At 45.1% G+C, this 19,003-nt stretch overlaps 1 protein-coding gene across 1 annotated transcript in view; it reads left to right on the top strand.

Moving 5' to 3' along the window:
• The window catches only part of LOC138666840 (alpha-2-macroglobulin-like protein 1), a 216,492-nt gene that overhangs the window by 189,123 nt on the left and 8,366 nt on the right, over positions 1-19,003 (top strand). Inside the window, exons 25-27 of the mRNA XM_069755018.1 lie at positions 12,982-13,197; positions 13,331-13,458; positions 18,413-18,503. Coding sequence (XP_069611119.1) covers positions 12,982-13,197; positions 13,331-13,458; positions 18,413-18,503 — 435 coding nt within the window. The remainder of the gene's footprint in view (positions 1-12,981; positions 13,198-13,330; positions 13,459-18,412; positions 18,504-19,003) is intronic.

Below are 19,003 nucleotides of genomic sequence, written 5' to 3'. Positions count from 1 at the left end.
GCTGTCTACGTAGCCTTTGCTGGCTATTAAAATAGGGGGACCCCCCAAAAAAGTGACGTGAAGTCCCCCTAAATTTTATAGCCACAAAGGCTACGCAGACAGCTGTGAGCTGATATTCATAGCCTAGAGAGGGGCCATGGATATTGCCCCCCCCAGCTACAAATACAAGTCCGCAGCCGCCAATTAATAACGAGTGTCCCACAACGATCTCCCCTATAGAACAGTGACATCGGGTGATGTCACTGCTCTATAGGACCCTCAGTGACACACTGACAGGAGACAATGGCTCTTGCAGTGCATCACTGAGGTTACTATAGTTCAAAGTGGCACTTTATGGCAATTGCTGTGTGGGAAAATGTCTCACCCAGCAATGCCATAAGTGAGACTAGGGACTATTTTTTACAGCGGCGGAGGAATCCCTTCCTCCTGTCATTGTGTTTCTGGGGCCCCTGGAGAGCGGTTGCATCATCTGATGCTGTTGCTCTCCACGGGAGATCGTCGTGGGACACTTGTGGATTTCTGCGGACAGGGAGTATATTGGTTGTTTGTTTTTTTCATATTTTTTACAGGTTGACACTGGCTTCGGGGATGAAAATGACAAGTAATGGTGAGTATGAACTCTGTTTAATGTACTGTATGTCTATATGTATGTATTGTATGTAATGTATGAATGTACTGTATGGAGTATGTATGGAGTATGTATGTAGTATTTTTTTTTTTCATTCAACACATTAGCCAGATGATGGGACTACTACTGTCCCATCATTGGCTAATGTGTCAATCACTGTCAGTGTAGCAGGCATCGTCCGATGGGACTTGTAGTCCCATCGGACGATGCCCGCACAGAGCCCCGGCACTCCGCACAGAGACCCCGCACGCCCCACAGAAACACGCCGCACAGAGACCCCACACGCCACACAGAGACCCTGCACGCCGCACAGAGCCCAGAGAGCCCCGGCAGCCCGCATACAGCCCCAGCACGCTGCATAGAGCCCCGGCACACAAGCACAGAGCCCCGGCACACACACACAGAGCCCCGGCACACATGCACAGAGCCCCACGGTCACACACAGACACCACCCGCACACACACGCGCAGTCTCCGCCCACGCACTGCCCACACTTCATTATACTGCATAATTGCACTATAGGAACTTCCGATTCCGACTTCCGATATCCCAAAAGTATCGGAACTCAGTATCGGAAATTCCGATACAGCGAATATCGGCTGATCCCCGATATTTGCAGTATCGGAATGCTCAACACTATTAGTGACTCTTCGTAATGATTCAAGGAGAATGTATCAAAAGGGTTAAGTCGTTGGTTACCTAGGTTCAACCAAGGGAAGGAAGAAATCTTGAATAAGGCCACGTTCACACATTCAGTATTTGGTCAGTATTTTAAATCAGTATTTGTAAAGCAAAATCGACAGTAAGTGAAAAATGCAGAAGTGGTGATGTGTTTCTATTATACCTTTTCTCTGATTGTTTCACTCCTGGTTTTGGCTTACAAAATACTGATGTAAAATACTGGCCTAATACTGAATGTGTGAACGTGGCCTAAAAGAAAGAAAAGAAAGGGTGAATCTTTTAGTTTTTCAATTTTTCTCTCCAATTGATCAAGAGAAATAAAAAAAATAAATAAAAAAAAATACATAAGCTATAAGTTAATAGCGTTATAAAGTGAAAAGAATTTTTAGAGACTCAAAGTGATGATCAGACTTCTTACAATGAATCGATGCATTTATATAAGTCATCAATTTTGCTAAAAATCATTTTCTGAGGTGACTATTTCACAGTTTCACTGCTTTGACAGTAAAGAAGTCTTGTCACCTCTGGAAAATGAAGGTTGTATCTTCTATGCTCAGTAAGTAGGGTTGAGTGAAACGGATCGGACAATTTCAAAAATCGCCGACTTTTGGCAAAGTCGAGTTTGGTGAAACCCGACCCGATCCTAGTGTTGGATCGGCCATAAGGTCGGCGATCTGCGCGCCAAAGTCGCGTTTCGTATAACGCTTTCAGCGCCATTTCTCATCCAACGAAGGAGCATGCAGAGTGTGGGCAGGTCTCGGTCCCCACCATCTTAGAGAAGGGCATGGCAGTGATTGGTTTGCTTTCTGCGGCGTCACAGGGGCTATAAAGGGGCATGCACGCTGACCACCATCTTACTTCTGCCGATCTTAGCATAGGGAGAGGTTGTTGCAGCTTTATCAGAAGAAGGGATATAGTTAGGGAGGCAAGATTAACCCCGAAACTGCTTGTGCTGTAGCGATTTCCACTGTCAAACACCACCTTTTCTTTGCAGGGACAGTGGAGTATTTTCTTTTGTGCATCAGCTCTGTAGCTTCTTAGGCTGCCTTATAAGGCTCCCTGATAGCTGGATTGCTGTTAGTAAGCCGCTGTGCAAACCAACTGCTTTTTTAAAAGCAAAAATTCTGTTGCTCCTTTCTGCACAGTTATCTTATTTGTCCACTCTTTTGTGTGCATCAGTCCTTTTTATTGCTGCCATACTTATCCAGAGATCATTGTAGGGAGATTGAAATTGTATTACAGTCCTTGTATTTTTTGATATATCTTCCAGCCACGTTCTGCCACTTACATTGTGTAGTGTAATACACTGGGCCTGAGTTTTGTTGCAGTCTCCCCCCCAAAAAAGGGAGATTTAAATTGGCACAAAGTGGATCTACGTCAGTTCTGTTATTTTGTCATACATCTTCCAGCCACGTTCTGCCACTTACATTGTGTAGTGTAATACACTGGGCTTGAGTTTTGTTGTAGTCTTCACCCTAAAAAAGGGAGATTTAAATTGGCACAAAGTGGATCTACGTCAGTTCTGTTAGTTTGTCGTACATCTTCCAGCCACGTTCTGCCACTTACATTGTGTAGTGTAATACACTGGGCCTGAGTTTTGTTGCAGTCTCCCCCCCCCAAAAAAAAAGGAAGATTAAAATTGGCACAAAGTGGATCTACGTCAGTTCTGTTAGTTTGTCGTACATCTTCCAGCCACGTTCTGCCACTTACATTGTGTAGTGTAATACACTGGGCCTGAGTTTTGTTGCAGTCTCCCCCCCCCCAAAAAAAAGGAAGATTAAAATTGGCACTAAGTGGATCTACGTCAGTTCTGTTATTTTGTTGTACATCTTCCAGCCACGTTCTGCCACTTACATTGTGTAGTGTAATACACTGGGCCTGAGTTTTGTTGCAGTCTCCCCCCAAAAAAAGGGAGATTTAAATTGGCACAAAGTGGATCTACGTCAGTTCTGTTATTTTGTCATACATCTTCCAGCCACGTTCTGCCACTTACATTGTGTAGTGTAATACACTGGGCTTGGGTTTTGTTGCAGTCTTCCCCCCAAAAAAGGGAGATTTAAATTGGCACAAAGTGGATCTACGTCAGTTCTGTTAGTTTGTCTTACATCTTCCAGGCACGTTCTGCCACTTACATTGTGTAGTGTAATACACTGGGCCTGAGTTTTGTTGCTGTCTTCCCCCCAAAACAAGGGAGATATAAATTCTCAAAAAGTTTATATACACCTTCTACCTTGTTTAACAGTACCATATAACGGTTGTTATTTTGGTAACATTTCCCCAAAAATGAGGAAGTCTGGTGGAAGAGGCCGTGGGCGGTCGTTGCCAGCTGGTACTGATGGTGGAGGTGGTGGTAGTGGAGCATCTGGTGGTAGTGGGAAAAGCAAAATAGCACCAAAGGCTCGAGGTATTGAGCCAGCATCATCGTCTGGCTACACAAGGCCTCGAAGGCTCCCTTATCTGGGAGTAGGAAAACAGCTTTTAAAGCCGGAGCAGCAGGAACAAGCTTTGGCTTTCCTTGCTGACTCAGCCTCCTCTTCAGAAGGTTTGAAATCTAAAAGCAGCGAGTCGTCAGTGGCTGCTCCCGGTCAGGAAAAAGTTGCTTCCTTGTGTCCTTGACCCGAACCAAAAGTGAAGGATGCGGCAGTCGACACTACAGTTTACTCCATGGAGCTCTTTACACATACCGTGCCTGGGTTAGAGAGGGAAATTGTTAAAAGCCCATTACAAGATGAATCGGACATGGAGTGCACAGATGCACAGCCACAGCTAGATTATTATGCTGTTCCATTGACTCAGATCACTACATTGCCCTCGCAGTGTACTGAGCCAGAATCTGACCCTGATGAGACTATGGTGCCCCGTCCCGAACGCTATAGCACCTTACACGGTGACACAGAGGAAGGTGCACATGACATTGAAGAGAAGGTGATAGGTGACCCAGTTGTTGACCCAGATTGGCAGTCATTGGGGGAAGAGGGAGCCGCTGCCAGTAGCTCAGAAGCGGAGGAGGATGATCCGCAGCAGCCATCTACATCGCAAAAGCTGTCATCTGGCAGGCCCGTATCAGGCCAAAAACGTGTGTCAAAAACCACAACAGTTGTAGGACAGAGTGGCCATCCGGTTAAAGCAGCACAGCATGCAAAGCCTGAAAAGGTATTCCATAGTAGGACGAGTGCAGTGTGGCAATTTTGTAACCAAGATCCGAATGATCAGTCCAAAGTTATCTGTAAGAAATGCTCCAAGACCTTTAGCAGAGGGAAGAATGTTCAAAATTTAAATACAACGTGCATGCGTAGACATTTAACCAGCAGGCACTTGCAAGCCTGGACTAACTACCAAACATTCCGTACCATTGGTGCACCTGCTCATAATAAAGCTAGTCAGCAACGCTACATTGCTTCCCTCACTGGAAGCCCACCAGTTATGACACCACCAGTAGCAAATGTGCAGGTATCGTCGCAAGGCCAAAGCAGTCAGGGAATCACAAGGTTCTAGGTAGGAAACACTGTAGGTAGGCCAACATCAAGAATACCATCACCAACCCTCTCTCAATCTGCCATGCCCACCACCACCCCAGCTAGTTCCACCATATGCAGCTCTCCAGTCCAGCTCACCCTACAAGAGACTCTCGATAGGAAAAGAAAGTTCTCATCCGCGTACACAGATTTTGAACGGCTACATTGCTAGACTAATCTCGTTAGAGATGATGCCCTAACGGTTGGTTGAAAGCTAAGTTTTCAAAGCCCTGATGGCCTATGCAGTACCACGCTATGACCTACCCAGTCGACACTTCTTTGCGAGAAAAGCCATCCCAGCACTCCACCAACATGTCAAAGAACGCATTGTCCATGCACTGAGGCAATCAATCAGTAGAAAGGTGCACCTCACAACAGATGCATGGACCAGTAGGCATGGCCAGGGACGATACGTGTCCATCACGGTGCACTGGGTTAATGTGGTGGATGCAGGGTCCACAGGGGACAGCCATAGTGGGACAGTTCTGCCTAGCCCATGGTCTAGGAAACAGTTGGCTGTAGATATTCGCCACCACTCCTCCTCCTCCTCCGGAAGCGAAAGCTTGTCCACAGAGCGCAGTCGCACGACCACTCCATCCGCAGCTGCCAGTGTTGCACACGAAGTGTCCCATTATCGAACAGCTAGTGGAAAGCAGACTGTGCTACAAATTAAGTGTTTGGGTGACAACAGACACACCGCGGAAGTACTGTCCGAGTACTTGCAGCAAGAAACTCAGTCATGGCTGGGGAGTGTACATCTTGAGGCAGGCAAGGTAGTCAGTCATAACGGAAGGAATTTTATGGCTGCCATAGCCCTTTCAGAACTGAAACACATACCTTGCCTGGCTCACACCTTGAACCTGGTGGTGCAGTGCTTCCTGAAAAATTACCCTGAGTTACAAACCCCGCTCCTGAAGGTGCGAAGACTTTGCTCGCACATCCGCCGGTCGCCCATACACTCCAGCCGTATGCTGAACCATCAGCGATTGCTGAATCTTCCCCAGCACCGCCTAATAATCGACGTCGCAACAAGGTGGAACTCCACGCTGCACATGCTTCAGAGGCTGTGCGAACAGTGGCGTGCTGTCATGTATTTGTGGGAGCATACACATACACGGGCAGGCAGTTGGATGGCAGACATGGAGTTGTCTGGTGTGCAGTGGTCGAAGCTCAAAGACCTCTGACAAGTCCTTCAGTGTTTTGAGGAATACACACGGCTGGTAAGTGCAGACGACACTATCATAAGCATGAGCATCCCACTAATGCGTCTGCTGATGCAAAGTTTGACGCACATCAAGGAGCAGGCTTCTGCAGCCGAGGTTGAGGGAAGCCTTGATGACAGTCAGCCATTGTCTGCTCAGGGAAGTCTCCTGGACGAGGTGGCAGATGAAGAGGAGGAGGAGGAGGATGATGGGGATGAATATTTATGGGAGGAGGATGCTTCTCAGGGGGCAATAGAAACTGGTGGCGTTGCAAGGTCAGGTACAGGGTTTTTGCGGGCCTCAAGTGATGTTGATTTTCAAGAAAGTGCTCCTCAACCCAGCACATGCAGTGAATTGACACCTGGAACTTTGGCCCACATGGCAGAGTATGCCTTGCATATCCTAAAAAGGGACCCCCGCATTATCAAAATGATGACCGATGACGATTACTGGTTGGCCTGCCTCCTGGATCCACAATACAAAGGAAAATTACAAAATATTATGCCACATGAGAGCCTGGAGCAAATATTGGCTACCAAACAAGCAACTCTTGTAGACCGTTTGGTTCAGGCATTCCCAGCACACAGAGGCGGTGATGGTTCTCACACGAGCTGTAGGGGGCAACATGGCAGAGGTGTTAGAGGTGCACAAATCCAAAGTGGGGTTGGACAGAGGGGTTTTATGATCAAGTTGTGGAGTGATATCGCAATGACCGCAGACACTACAGGTACTGCTGCATCGATCCAAAGTGACAGGAGACAGCATTTGTCCAGTATGGTTACCAACTATTTTTCCGTCCTTATCGATGTTCTCCCTCACAGGTCATTCCCCTTTGAATATTGGGCATCTAAAATAGACACCTGGCCTGAATTGGCAGAATATGCATTACAGGAGCTCGCTTGCCCATCTGCTAGTGTGCTCTCAGAAAGAGTCTTCAGTGCTGCTGGTTCAATACTGACCGAAAAAAGGACACGTCTGGCTCCCCGAAATGTTGATGATCTAACCTTCATTAAAATGAACCAATCATGGATTTCTAATTATTTTGCCCCACCTTCCCCTGCTGACACGTAGCTTGCCTGATGCCTGAAAAATGTCTTGCTTTTGGCCTCCTCTTACTGACTGCTCCAATTCCGCCATTTGCAGCTGCTGAATGTCCACCATAGGCCATTTTTTTACCTCCCTAAATGGGCTGATTCCCCCCACAGGGCCGTGGTCACCACTTGGCGCAAGCACCCGTGCGAATGCTGTTTGCCTGGACAGGTGGGTGTGCCCAGTCTTGGGCGACGGCACTGGCACAGGGTCCCTCATAGTACAATGAAGTGTCTCTGATGGTGGTGGTGCACAACCAACGTCAGACACACCGTCGTAATATGAGGGGCCCTGTGCCAGTACCGCCACCCACGAGAGAGTGTTCCCCCCCAGCTCAAAGAGTGCTCTACCACTTGCAAAACTTACCTCTCCCTGTTCCACCACTGTGAAGTCTGTGCTGTTAAATCCTTCAATGGCACTGCCAATACAAATTTATTGAAATGATAGATGATAGTAAAAATATACAGGGGCCCTGGCCTCCATTTAGACCCCTTAATACTTTGCGCCAACTACCACTGTCTGCAACTCAGCAGAGGAGCCCACCCCTGTACCTCGCTATGCCACCAGTTTATTTATGAACAATTCCTTGGCAGACATTTAGACCACTTTAGTATTTTAGCCTACTAACTGTGTCAGCCACTTACAACAGTTGTCCTCCGCTGAACAAAGCTATGCCACCTGTGTACTCCCGTTACCAATTGTGAACTGCATGTAGCCTATTTACTTATTTAAGCCTAGTGACTGTGTTAGCCTCTCATTACAGTTATCCTCCTCCGCTGAACCAAGCTATGCCACCTGTGTTCTCCTCTTTTCAATTTTGAATTGCATTTAGCCTACTTTTTTTATTTTAGGCCTACTCTGTCTGTCTGCACCACTCATTACAGCTGTCCTCCGCTGAACAAAGCTATGTCGCTTGGTTAGTCTTGTTAGCAGTTTTGAACTGCATTTAGCCTCCTTTTTTTATTTTAGGCCTCTGTCTGTCTGCGCCACTCATTACAGCTGTCCTCCGCTGAACAAAGCTATGCCGCCTGGTTACTCCTGTTAGAAGTTTTGAACTGCATTTAGCCTCCTTTCTTTATTTTACGCCTCTGTCTGTCTGCGCCACTCATTACAACTGTCCTCCGCTGAACCAAGCTATGCCGCCTGTGTACTCCTCTTACCAATTTTGAACTGCATTTAGCCTACTTTTTTATTTTAGGCCTACTCTGTCTGTTTGTGCCACTCATTACAACTGTCCTCCGCTGAACAAAGCTATGCCGCCTGGTTAGTCCTGTTAGCAGTTTTGAACTGCATTTAGCCTCCTTTTTTTATTTTAGGCCTCTGTCTGTCTGTCTGCGCCACTCATTACAACTGTCCTCCGCTGAACAAAGCTATGCCGCCTGGTTAGTCCTGTTAGCAGTTTTGAACTGCATTTAGCCTCCTTTCTTTTTTTTAGGCCTCTGTCTGTCTGTCTGCGCCACTTATTACAACTGTCCTCCGCTGAACAAAGCTATGCCGCCTGGTTAGTCCTGTTAGCAGTTTTGAACTGCATTTAGCCACCTTTTCTTTATTTTAGGCCTCTGTCTGTCTGCACCACTCATTACAACTGTCCTCTGCTGAACAAAGCTATGCCGCCTGGTTAGTCCTGTTAGCAGTTTTGAACTGCATTTAGCCTCCTTTTTTTATTTTAGGCCTCTGTCTGTCTGTCTGCGCCACTCATTACAACTGTCCTCCACTAAACAAAGCAATGCCGCTTGGTTAGTTCTGTTAGCAGTTTGAACTGCATTTAGCCTCCTTTTTTTATTTTAGGCCTGTCTGTCTGTCTGCGCCACTCATTACAACTGTCCTCCGCTGAACAAAGCTATGCCGCTTGGTTAGTTCTGTTAGCAGTTTGAACTGCATTTAGCCTCCTTTCTTTATTTTAGGCCTCTGTCTGTCTGCGCCACACATTTCAACTGTCCTCCGCTAAACAAAGCTATGCCGCCTGTGTACTCCTCTTACAAATTTTGAACTGCAAATAGCCTCCTTTTTTATTTTAGGCCTACTCTGTCTGTCTGAGCAACTTATTACAGTTGTCCTCCGCTGAACAAAGCTATGCCACCTGTGTACTCCTCTTACCAATTTTGATCTGCAATTAGCCTACTTTTTTATTTTAGGCCAACTCTGTCTGTCTGAGCCACTTATTACAGTTGTCCTCCGCTGAACCAAGCTATGCCGCCTGTGTACTCCTCTTACCAATTTAGAACTGCATTTAGCCTACTTTTTTATTTTAGGCCTACTCTGTCTCTCTGAGCCACTTATTACAGTTGTCCTCCGCTGAACCAAGCTATGCCGCCTGTGTACTCCTCTTACCAATTTAGAACAGCATTTAGCCTCCTTTCTTTATTTTAGGCCTACTCTGTCTGTCTGAGCCACTCATTACAACTGTCCTCCGCTGAACAAAGCTATGCCGCCTGGTTAGTCCTGCTAGCAGTTTTGAACTGCATTTAGCCTCCTTTCTTTATTTTAGGCCTACTCTGTCTGTCTGCGCCACACATTTCAACTGTCCTCCGCTAAACAAAGCTATGCTACCTGTGTACTCCTCTTACAAATTTTGAATTGCAATTAGCCTACTTTTTTTATTTTAGGCCTACTCTGTCTGTCTGAGCAACTTATTACAGTTGACCTCCGCTGAACAAAGCTATGCCGCCTGTGTACTCCTCTTACCAATTTAGAACTGCATTTAGCCTACTTTTTTTATTTTAGGCCTACTCTGTCTCTCTGAGCCACTTATTACAGTTGTCCTCCGCTGAACCAAGCTATGCCGCCTGAGTACTCCTCTTACCAATTTAGAACAGCATTTAGCCTCCTTTCTTTATTTTAGGCCTACTCTGTCTGTCTGAGCCACTTATTACAGTTGTCCTCCGCTGAACCAAGCTATGCTGCCTGTGTATTCCAGTTACCAATTTTGAACTGCATTTAGCCTACTTACTTATTTAGGCCTACTAACTGTGTCTGCCTCCCATTACAGTTGTCCTCCACTGAACAAAGCTGAGCCGCCAGTTTACTCCTGTTTCAAATATTAAACTGCATTTGGCCTACCTGTTTGGTTGGGCCTACTAACGGTGTCTGCCGCTGCTTGTTGTTCTCCTCCACTGAACAAAACTGAGCCTCAATTTTCATCCTGTTTCGGATATTAATCTGCATTTGGCCTACTTGTTTGGTTGCGCCTACTAACGGTGTCTGCCGCTCCTTGCTTTTCTCCTCCACTGAACAAAGCTGAGCCTCAATTTTCATCCTGTTTCAAATATTAATCTGCATTTGGCCTACTTGTTTGGTTGGGCCTACTAATGGTGTCTGCCACTCCTTGCTTTTCTCCTCCACTGAACAAAGCTGAGCCTCAATTTTCATCCTGTTTTGGATATTAAACTGCATTTGGCCTACTTGTTTGGTTGGGCCTACTAATGGTGTCTGCCGCTCCTTGCTTTTCTCCTCCACTAAACAAAGCTGAGCCTCAATTTTCATCCTGTTTCAAATATTAAACTGCATTTGGCCTACTTGTTTGGTTGGGCCTACTAATGGTGTCTGCCGCTCCTTGCTTTTCTCCTCCACTGAACAAAGCTGAGCCTCAATTTTCATCCTGTTTCGGATGTTAAACTGCATTTGGCCTACTTGTTTGGTTGCGCCTACTAACGGTGTCTGCCGCTCCTTGCTTTTCTCCTCCACTGAACAAAGCTGAGCCTCAATTTTCATCCTGTTTTGGATATTAAACTGCATTTGGCCTACTTGTTTGGTTGCGCCTACTAAAGGTGTCAGCCGCTCCTTGCTTTTCTCCTCCACTGAACAAAGCTGAGCCTCAATTTTCATCCTGTTTCAGATATTAATCTGCATTTGGCCTACTTGTTTGGTTGGGCCTACTAACGGTGTCTGCCACTCCTTGCTTTTCTACTCCACTGGACAAAGCTGAGCCTCAATTTTCATCCTGTTTTGGATATTAAATTGCATTTGGCCTACTTGTTTGGTTGGGCCTACTAATGGTGTCTGCCGCTCCTTGCTTTTCTCCTCCACTGAACAAAGCGGAGCCTCAATTTTCATCCTGTTTCAGATATTAAACTGCATTTGGCCTACCTGTTTGGTTGGGCCTACTAACGGTGTCTGCCGCTGCTTGTTGTTCTCCACTGAACAAAGCAGTGCCGCCTGTTTAGTCCTGTTACCAATTTTGAACTGCATTTAGCCTACTTTATTATTTGGGCCTATATCTGTGTTTCCTCCTCATCCTGCCCATTGCCCAGCCACTGCTAGATGAGTCTGCTGGTTCATTGACCCAGACCACTACATTCCCCTTGCACTCTACACAGCCAGAATCTGACCCTGCTGAAAGTCAGGTTCCCCTTCTCGCATACTATACCACCTTACACGGGGACAAAGAGGAAGGTGCAGATGAAAGTGCAGGTTCCCTCATCAGCTCATCAGGTGGGGGGGCATAATCGTTGGCGACCTCACTTGCACAGGGTCCCTCATAGTACGCAAAAGTGTCTCTGCCGGTGGGAGGTGCCCCTGCCATCAAACACACCGCTGTACTTTGAGGGGCCGTGTGCCAGTGCCAATGTGAACGAGTGGGCCCCCTGCTTACTTAGGATCACAGCACTTGCAAAGTTGAAATACTTACCTCTCCCTGCTCCACCACCGTGACGTAGTCTGCGTTTCCTGGGCCCACAAAAACTTGAATCAGCCCTACCCCCCCACAACTTTAGCCAAATGACCCCCAATTTTCAATGAATAACTATTATTATAAGGTAAATTAAGATTGACCAGCTTAAGTAACAAGAATTGATGTTTTTGGCATTAAAATGGGCACTGTAGGTGTTTTCCTGTCCTCCACTCACTACCGACTTTGATTCCCCATTGACTTGCATTGGGTTTCGTGTTTCGGTCGATCCCCGACTTTTCGCAATAATCAACCGATTTCACCCGACCCGACTTTTGAGAAAGTCGGGTTTCACGAAACCCGACTCGATCCTAAAAAAGTAAAAGTCGCTCAACTCTATCAGTAAGTGCTCCCATGTTTTTTGAGTGAGCTAAACGTTGAACAGATAATAATAATAATAATAATCTTTATTTATATAGCGCCAACATATTCCGCAGCGCTTTACAGTTTAACAGTTTCAAACACAACAGTCATAGGTAACAATGTTAACAATACAGTAATAAAGCCAAATAAGACGACCCTGCTCGTGAGAGCTTACAATCTACAATGAGGTGGGGGAGATACAAAGTACAGGTGTGTATTTACAATGATGTATTTACAATGATGGTCCAGCCATCTTCAGGGGGTGGGGGGTAGATGGAGATAGTGAATGGGCTACACACACACAAACATAAAGTGACTGATTAGGGAACGTGATAGGCCGCTCTGAACAAATGAGTTTTGAGCAACCGCCTAAAACTATGCGAGTTGTGGATGGTCCTAATATCTTGGGGTAGAGCATTCCAGAGGATTGGCGCAGCACGGGAGAACTCTTGGAAGGCAAAATTAATAACAGATAATTATTATTGTATTTTCATGGGACATTTTTAGACTACGGTAATCTTTTGTGTCTTCCCTTAGACGTCTCTTCTGAAACCGTAATAAATGAAATAACAAATTTAATCTGTTAAATTACTGTTGTCTGAAGGCTTCTTTGATCGACTTACTCTTATTTTTTCCCAAGCTACCCATCATATACATGTTGAAATCCAATTTTTTCACTCCTTCTTTACCCCCAAATCTTTCAAGGGATAGGAACTCTAGTGTGTTCATTGGCTTATCCCAGTGTGCACATTAAGTTACTGTCGAAATTTTGCCTATAATTTTACAATTTGTTTTTCAACTGATGTCTTTTTCTTTATTTTGCATTTGGTTCTGTAGGACACAACCATCGCTCTCCAAGCTATGGCTAAATATGCCAAAGTCATCTACCGCAAAAAGGGAGATTTAACAATAACAATTCGTTCAAAGTCTGGATTCGAGAAGATCGTTCATGTAGACAAAGACAACAGTCTGTCTGTACAAAAGGTTAATCTTCCAGAAATCCCTGGAGAATATACTGTCAGTGCTACAGGCAAAGGTTTTGTCTACTTTCAGGTAGAAATTACTAATTAATATTCCACCAAAATTAAACTACCAAAATCTGAAATCAATATTTTTGGAAAGACATTATGATGAGGTTTTCCTCCAAAAATGTTTAATTCTTGATATTTTAACCATTTATTCACAGTCACATTTACATTGCAATGTTCTACCTAAAGAAAGTGAAAAAGGCTACTTTTCTTTCAATGTGAGCACTGAGCCGTCTCACTGGACTCATGCATCTAAGAAAGAGTTTAATATCCATGTGGACGTTGGGTAAGTTGAAAGATGTCCGGAATTAGTTGTCAGAACACAAAATGGTAATGTGACAACGTCTCTTATCTATACAAGCTGCTCAGCCAAAAAATACAGAAATTTCCAATAAAGCATAAGTCATTTTTTAAAGGGCTTTATCCACCATGCAATTAATATTGGCATGTCATTAGGATAGGTCATTAGTTTCTGATTAGTACAGTGACCCACATTATCCTTTGAATTAAGGTCCTGCAGCACTAGTTAAGTCAATGTAGTGCAACTTCATACACTTGAACCATTTCAATTTCTTCACAAGATTGACATAAAGTAGACCTCTAATGATAATATTGTTATGGTCAGTGGTGTAACTCGAAACTTGTGGGTCACAATGTAAAATCTCCAACAAGGCCCCCATTTTTTACGCATCTTTAATAATATGTGGCATCTCTTGTAAGCCAAAGACATCTGTTGGACATCTCTAGGCTCCATGGTCCAGGTGCGATTCCATCCCCTACACCCGCTATAGTTATGTCCCTACATAGAGCTCATCCTAGCCATATTCCATAACATTACATCAGGGGTGGGGAACCTCAGGCCCCAGGGCCATTTATGGCTCTTGATGACCTTTTATCAGGCCCCCAAGCAGATTCTCAGGGCCAGCATTCTTGGGCAAGGAGCCGTATTTTGATTGCCACCAGCTCATTAATTTCTTCTTGCTCTGTTAGCACACATACACACAGTGTTCACTACTGAACACTGAAGGGCGTTCAATGAAAGATTAAAGGGAAGGTGCCATCAAAAAAATTTTTTTGGCAGAAATTGTAAAAATGTAAAGAATTAATGATTACATGTTCTTAAAAAATATTATCATTTGTTTATAATTTAGTAAAATATGAAAAATAATTTGAAAAGTTTTGGAATTTCCACTTTTAAACACTATGGGGAGCAGCTGCTGAAATTTCAGAAAAACCTAGTGTACAAATAGCTCACATTACAGCACTGCAGTAAATATGGGCGGAGTCTGCTGACCTGTGTGATGTCTCCTCTCCTCCCCTTATGGGTGTTTGCTAAGGGATTAGAGAGGATGAGATTCAGGGACCCAGTGAGCAGCCATTTTGTTGGTGACTGCAGAGTATGGCTGCCGTCACACTATCAGTATTTGGTCAGTATTTTACCTCAGTATTTGTAAGTCAAAACCAGGAGTGGAACAATCAGAGGAAAAGTAGAATAGAAACATATGCACCACTTCTGTATTTATCACCCACTCCTGGTTTTAGCTACAAATACTGAGGTAAAATACTGACCAAATACTGATAGTGGACGGCAGCCTTAGGCTACTTTCACACTAACGTTGTTGGCTGTACGTTGTAATGCGTCGTTCAGGAGAAAAAACACATCCTGCAAAGTTGTCTGCAGGATGCGTTTTTTTCCCCATATACTAACATTACCGACATTACATGTAACGTTTGTTTGTGCGTCGAGTCCGCCATTTTTGACCGCGCATGCACGGCCGAAATTCCGCCCCATCCTCCCCATACCTTACAATGGGGCAACGGAAGCGTCGTAAGACTGCTTCCGCTGCCCACGTCGGACATTTCTTTCACAGCATGCGTCGGTACGTCGACCCGACGCACTGCAACGGGCCCGTACCGACGCTAGTGTGAAAGCAACCTTATACTGACAAGTAGACAGTCACCGAGGATGGCAGGCAGCAAGGATTCTTGGAGATATGTGGTGGAGGGAGCAGGGTGACAGCAGCACAGAGTATTTCAGGAGAGCAGTGTGCTGGTCTATGGGGGGGCCCCCTGTTCAGTGTGCGGAGCAGCCAGGGATTGTACATAGAGCGCTGTCTTTTATACACATGGATGGACCGTCTGCTCCACAGAAATCCAGGAAACATTTCTGCGGATTGATGGCTTGGTCTGATCCAGACTTTGCATGCAGACCCCATTCCCCTCCTCAGATCCTGTCTTCTCCATCCTGTCCTGGCGATGTGTGAAAGCGAGGCGACAGGCGCAGTCTGGGGTGACGCTGGGAAGGAAATGTAGCCATATAGTAACGATAAAAATGAGACCCCTCTCTTCAGCTGCCTCACCAGCCTTCCCCTGACTACACCTAACTGGAGGTCATGCTGCCCCCTCTATTACCCCAGACCCGCGTGCAGGTGCTCAGCCAGAACCACCATAGAATGGGTCCGCTTTCTGAAGATAATACTGCCATAGTGTTCTCACATAATACCGCCATATAGATCACACATAATACCACCAGTGTTCTCACATACCGCCATATAGATCACACATAATACCACCAGTGTTCTCACATACCGCCATATAGATCACACATAATACTGCCAGTGTTCTCACATAATACCGCCATATAGATCACACATAATACTGCCATAGTGTTCTCACATAATACCGCCATATAGATCACACAATACCACCAGTGTTCTCACATACCGCCATATAGATCACACATAATCCTGCCAGTGTTCTCAGATAATACCGCCATATAGATCACACACACAATACCACCATATAATTCTCACAATACTGATCAAGCATAATACCACCATACAGATCACATAATACCGTCATATAGATCTCACGTAATGCCATAATACAGCATGACGCCCGCAGCTCCTGTTATCGCACGCATTGAGTTGTGTGTGCAATGGGGAAAGATATGCAGGGGGGAGAGGAGTGCATAGAAGAGGATTAGATACACGGTTCACCAGACAGTATCACACAACAGAGGATTAGATACACGGCTCAGCATAATATCACACAGTATAGGATTAGATACACGGCTCAGCATAATATCACACAGTATAGGATTAGATACACGGCTCAACATACTCTCACACAGTATAGGATTAGATACACGGCTCAGCATAGTATCACACAGTATAGGATTAGATACACGGCTCAGCAGACAGTATCACACAGTATAGGATTAGATACGCGGCTCAGCATACTATCACACAGTATAGGATTAGATACACGGCTCAGCATACTATCACACAGTATAGGATTAGATACACGGCTCAGCAGACCGTATCACACAGTATAGGATTAGATACACGGCTCAGCAGACAGTATCACACAGTATAGAATTAGATACACGGCTCAGCATAATATCACACAGGAGAGGATTAGATGCATGGCTCAGCATAGTATCACACAGTATAGGATTAGATACACGGCTCAGCAGACAGTATCACACAGGACAGGATTAGATACACGGCTCAGCATAATATCACACAGGAGAGGATTAGATGCATGGCTCAGCATAGTATCACAGTATAGGATTAGATACACGGCTCAGCAGACAGTATCACACAGGAGAGGATTAGATACACGGCTCAGCATAATATCACACAGGAGAGGATTAGATGCATGGCTCAGCATAGTATCACACAGTATAGGATTAGATACACTGCTCAGCAGACAGTATCACACAGGACAGGATTAGATACACGGCTCAGCATAATATCACACAGGAGAGGATTAGATGCATGGCTCAACATAGTATCACAGTATCGGATTAGATACACGGCTCAGCAGACAGTATCACACAGGAGAGGATTAGATACACGGCTCAGCAGACAGTATCACACAGGACAAGATTAGATACACGGCTCAGCATAATATCACACAGGAGAGGATTAGATGCATGGCTCAGCATAGTATCATACAGGAGAGGATTAGATGCATGGCTCAGCATAGTATCACACAGGAGAGGATTAGATGCATGGCTCAGCATAGTATCACATGAGAGGATTAGATACACGGGCCAGCAGACACTATCACACAGGAGAGGATTAGATGCATGGCTCAGCATGGTATCACATGAGAGGATTAGATACAGGGGCCAGCAGACAGTATCACACAGGAGAGGATTAGATACAGGGGCTAGCAGACACTATCACACAGGAGAGGATTAGATACTTGGCTCAGCACAGTACAGTGATAGATGCAGGGTCTGATGTCCTGTGAGGAGCTACAGTGAGGCAGGGTCGGAGCAGCACAGAGCCTCCCCCATCCCCCTCTGTTACCTCTCTGCAGCTCCAGATAAGAGGACATCAGACGGCAGCACTTCACCCTCTCTAGGGATTACAACCACACACCAGGCAGCAGAGGACAGGGAACAGCCGCTGACAGTGTGAGGGGAGCAGCTCTCAGTCACAGTGGAGCTCACATGTACACTCCACTGTGGGCTGAGACAAGATGGCGCCGATCTCCTGCCTCTGCTGTGATGTGGAGACAGCCCAGGGGGCGTGGCCACATCAGAGCAGAGAGCAGTTTATAATTGTAGCTAATGGGTCGGACGCCGACCGCAGCCTCCTATGTCCAGGGCAGCAGAGTGTAAGTGTCCTGCTGGGACTCTTACACTGCTGCAAAGCAAAATGGCTGCGCCCAGTGGCTGCAAAAATAATTAATAATAAAAAATATATTAAAGTAAAAAAAAATTATTTTGTATAAAAAATAATTGTTTATATAAACAATCATTTTTAATACAAAAAAAAAATTGCGGCACCTTCCCTTTAAGTCCTGAAACCAGTGCTAGAGTCAGGATGTACTTTGTGGGCCCCCGAAGGATGGTATAAATATCCAAATGGCACTTGGCAGAATAAAGATTCCCCACCCCTGCATTACATGATGACAATACTCCTTTAATGGGTTTGTAATCGAAACTACCAACATTATACAGGAGGTCCCCTCTGTAGACTAGAGTAGGTAAAAGCAGCTCCTGCCATCATGAGCTCACCTTATCCATGCTTTATATACATACATGACTGCTACGTAATACTACAGTAATACCTCCCCTTCGGTCACTAGACCTTCTCCACAAAGGGATTGTCCACTAAGAAATTAAAACTAAAGCAACCTGCTATCCTAGAGGCTCTTTTGACTTTTCTTCATTCCATTCTTATTGTCTGTATATAACAAATTTTTCTTTCTCATTTTGTTAGGTATTTAGGAAAACGAGAAAACACCAATATGGCGCTGATTATAGTGACGATGGTGTCTGGATATGTTCCCGATAGAGAAAGTGTGAATAAGGTGAGAAGCCTGACGGGGGATTCAGTTGGTTGTGAAGTAGTGAAATGAATATGCAGTAATAATCTTTGTTATAGCCTGTATAATAAAATATTGGTCCTTCATGCAGAAACTCATTCAATTATATTCCAGCTTTATTTTTATTTTTTGGGGCAAAACTTGGCATAAAATAAGTGATCAGAATGATTGTAGGGGGCAACACAGTTGCATGTCAAAAGCTCTTAAACACTTTAGATAGCTGTCGGCCTATAGATAACTCTCCCAACCCGTCCATACACAGGGGGAAAGCTTGTCTCCTGAGTTCTCGGTAGGAGAGCCACCACAAAAACGATGCTGAAATTTAGGAGAATGGATCCTTCTCTCCCCTAACATCATCTGCTGAGGGAGCGTTGAGAGGCCCAAATTATTAGATTGTTGGCTGAACCTCCCGATACTGGAGGTTTTGGCCAATCTTATTTTCAATTTGTATGAGATCTTTAAGACTTCTTCTTACAAGAAAAACT

Source organism: Ranitomeya imitator, chromosome 2, assembly GCF_032444005.1.
Source record: "Ranitomeya imitator isolate aRanImi1 chromosome 2, aRanImi1.pri, whole genome shotgun sequence".
Lineage (NCBI taxonomy): Eukaryota > Metazoa > Chordata > Amphibia > Anura > Dendrobatidae > Ranitomeya > Ranitomeya imitator.
The sequence above is the reverse complement of the archived record's forward strand: the minus strand, read 5'-3'. Positions and strand labels throughout refer to the sequence as shown.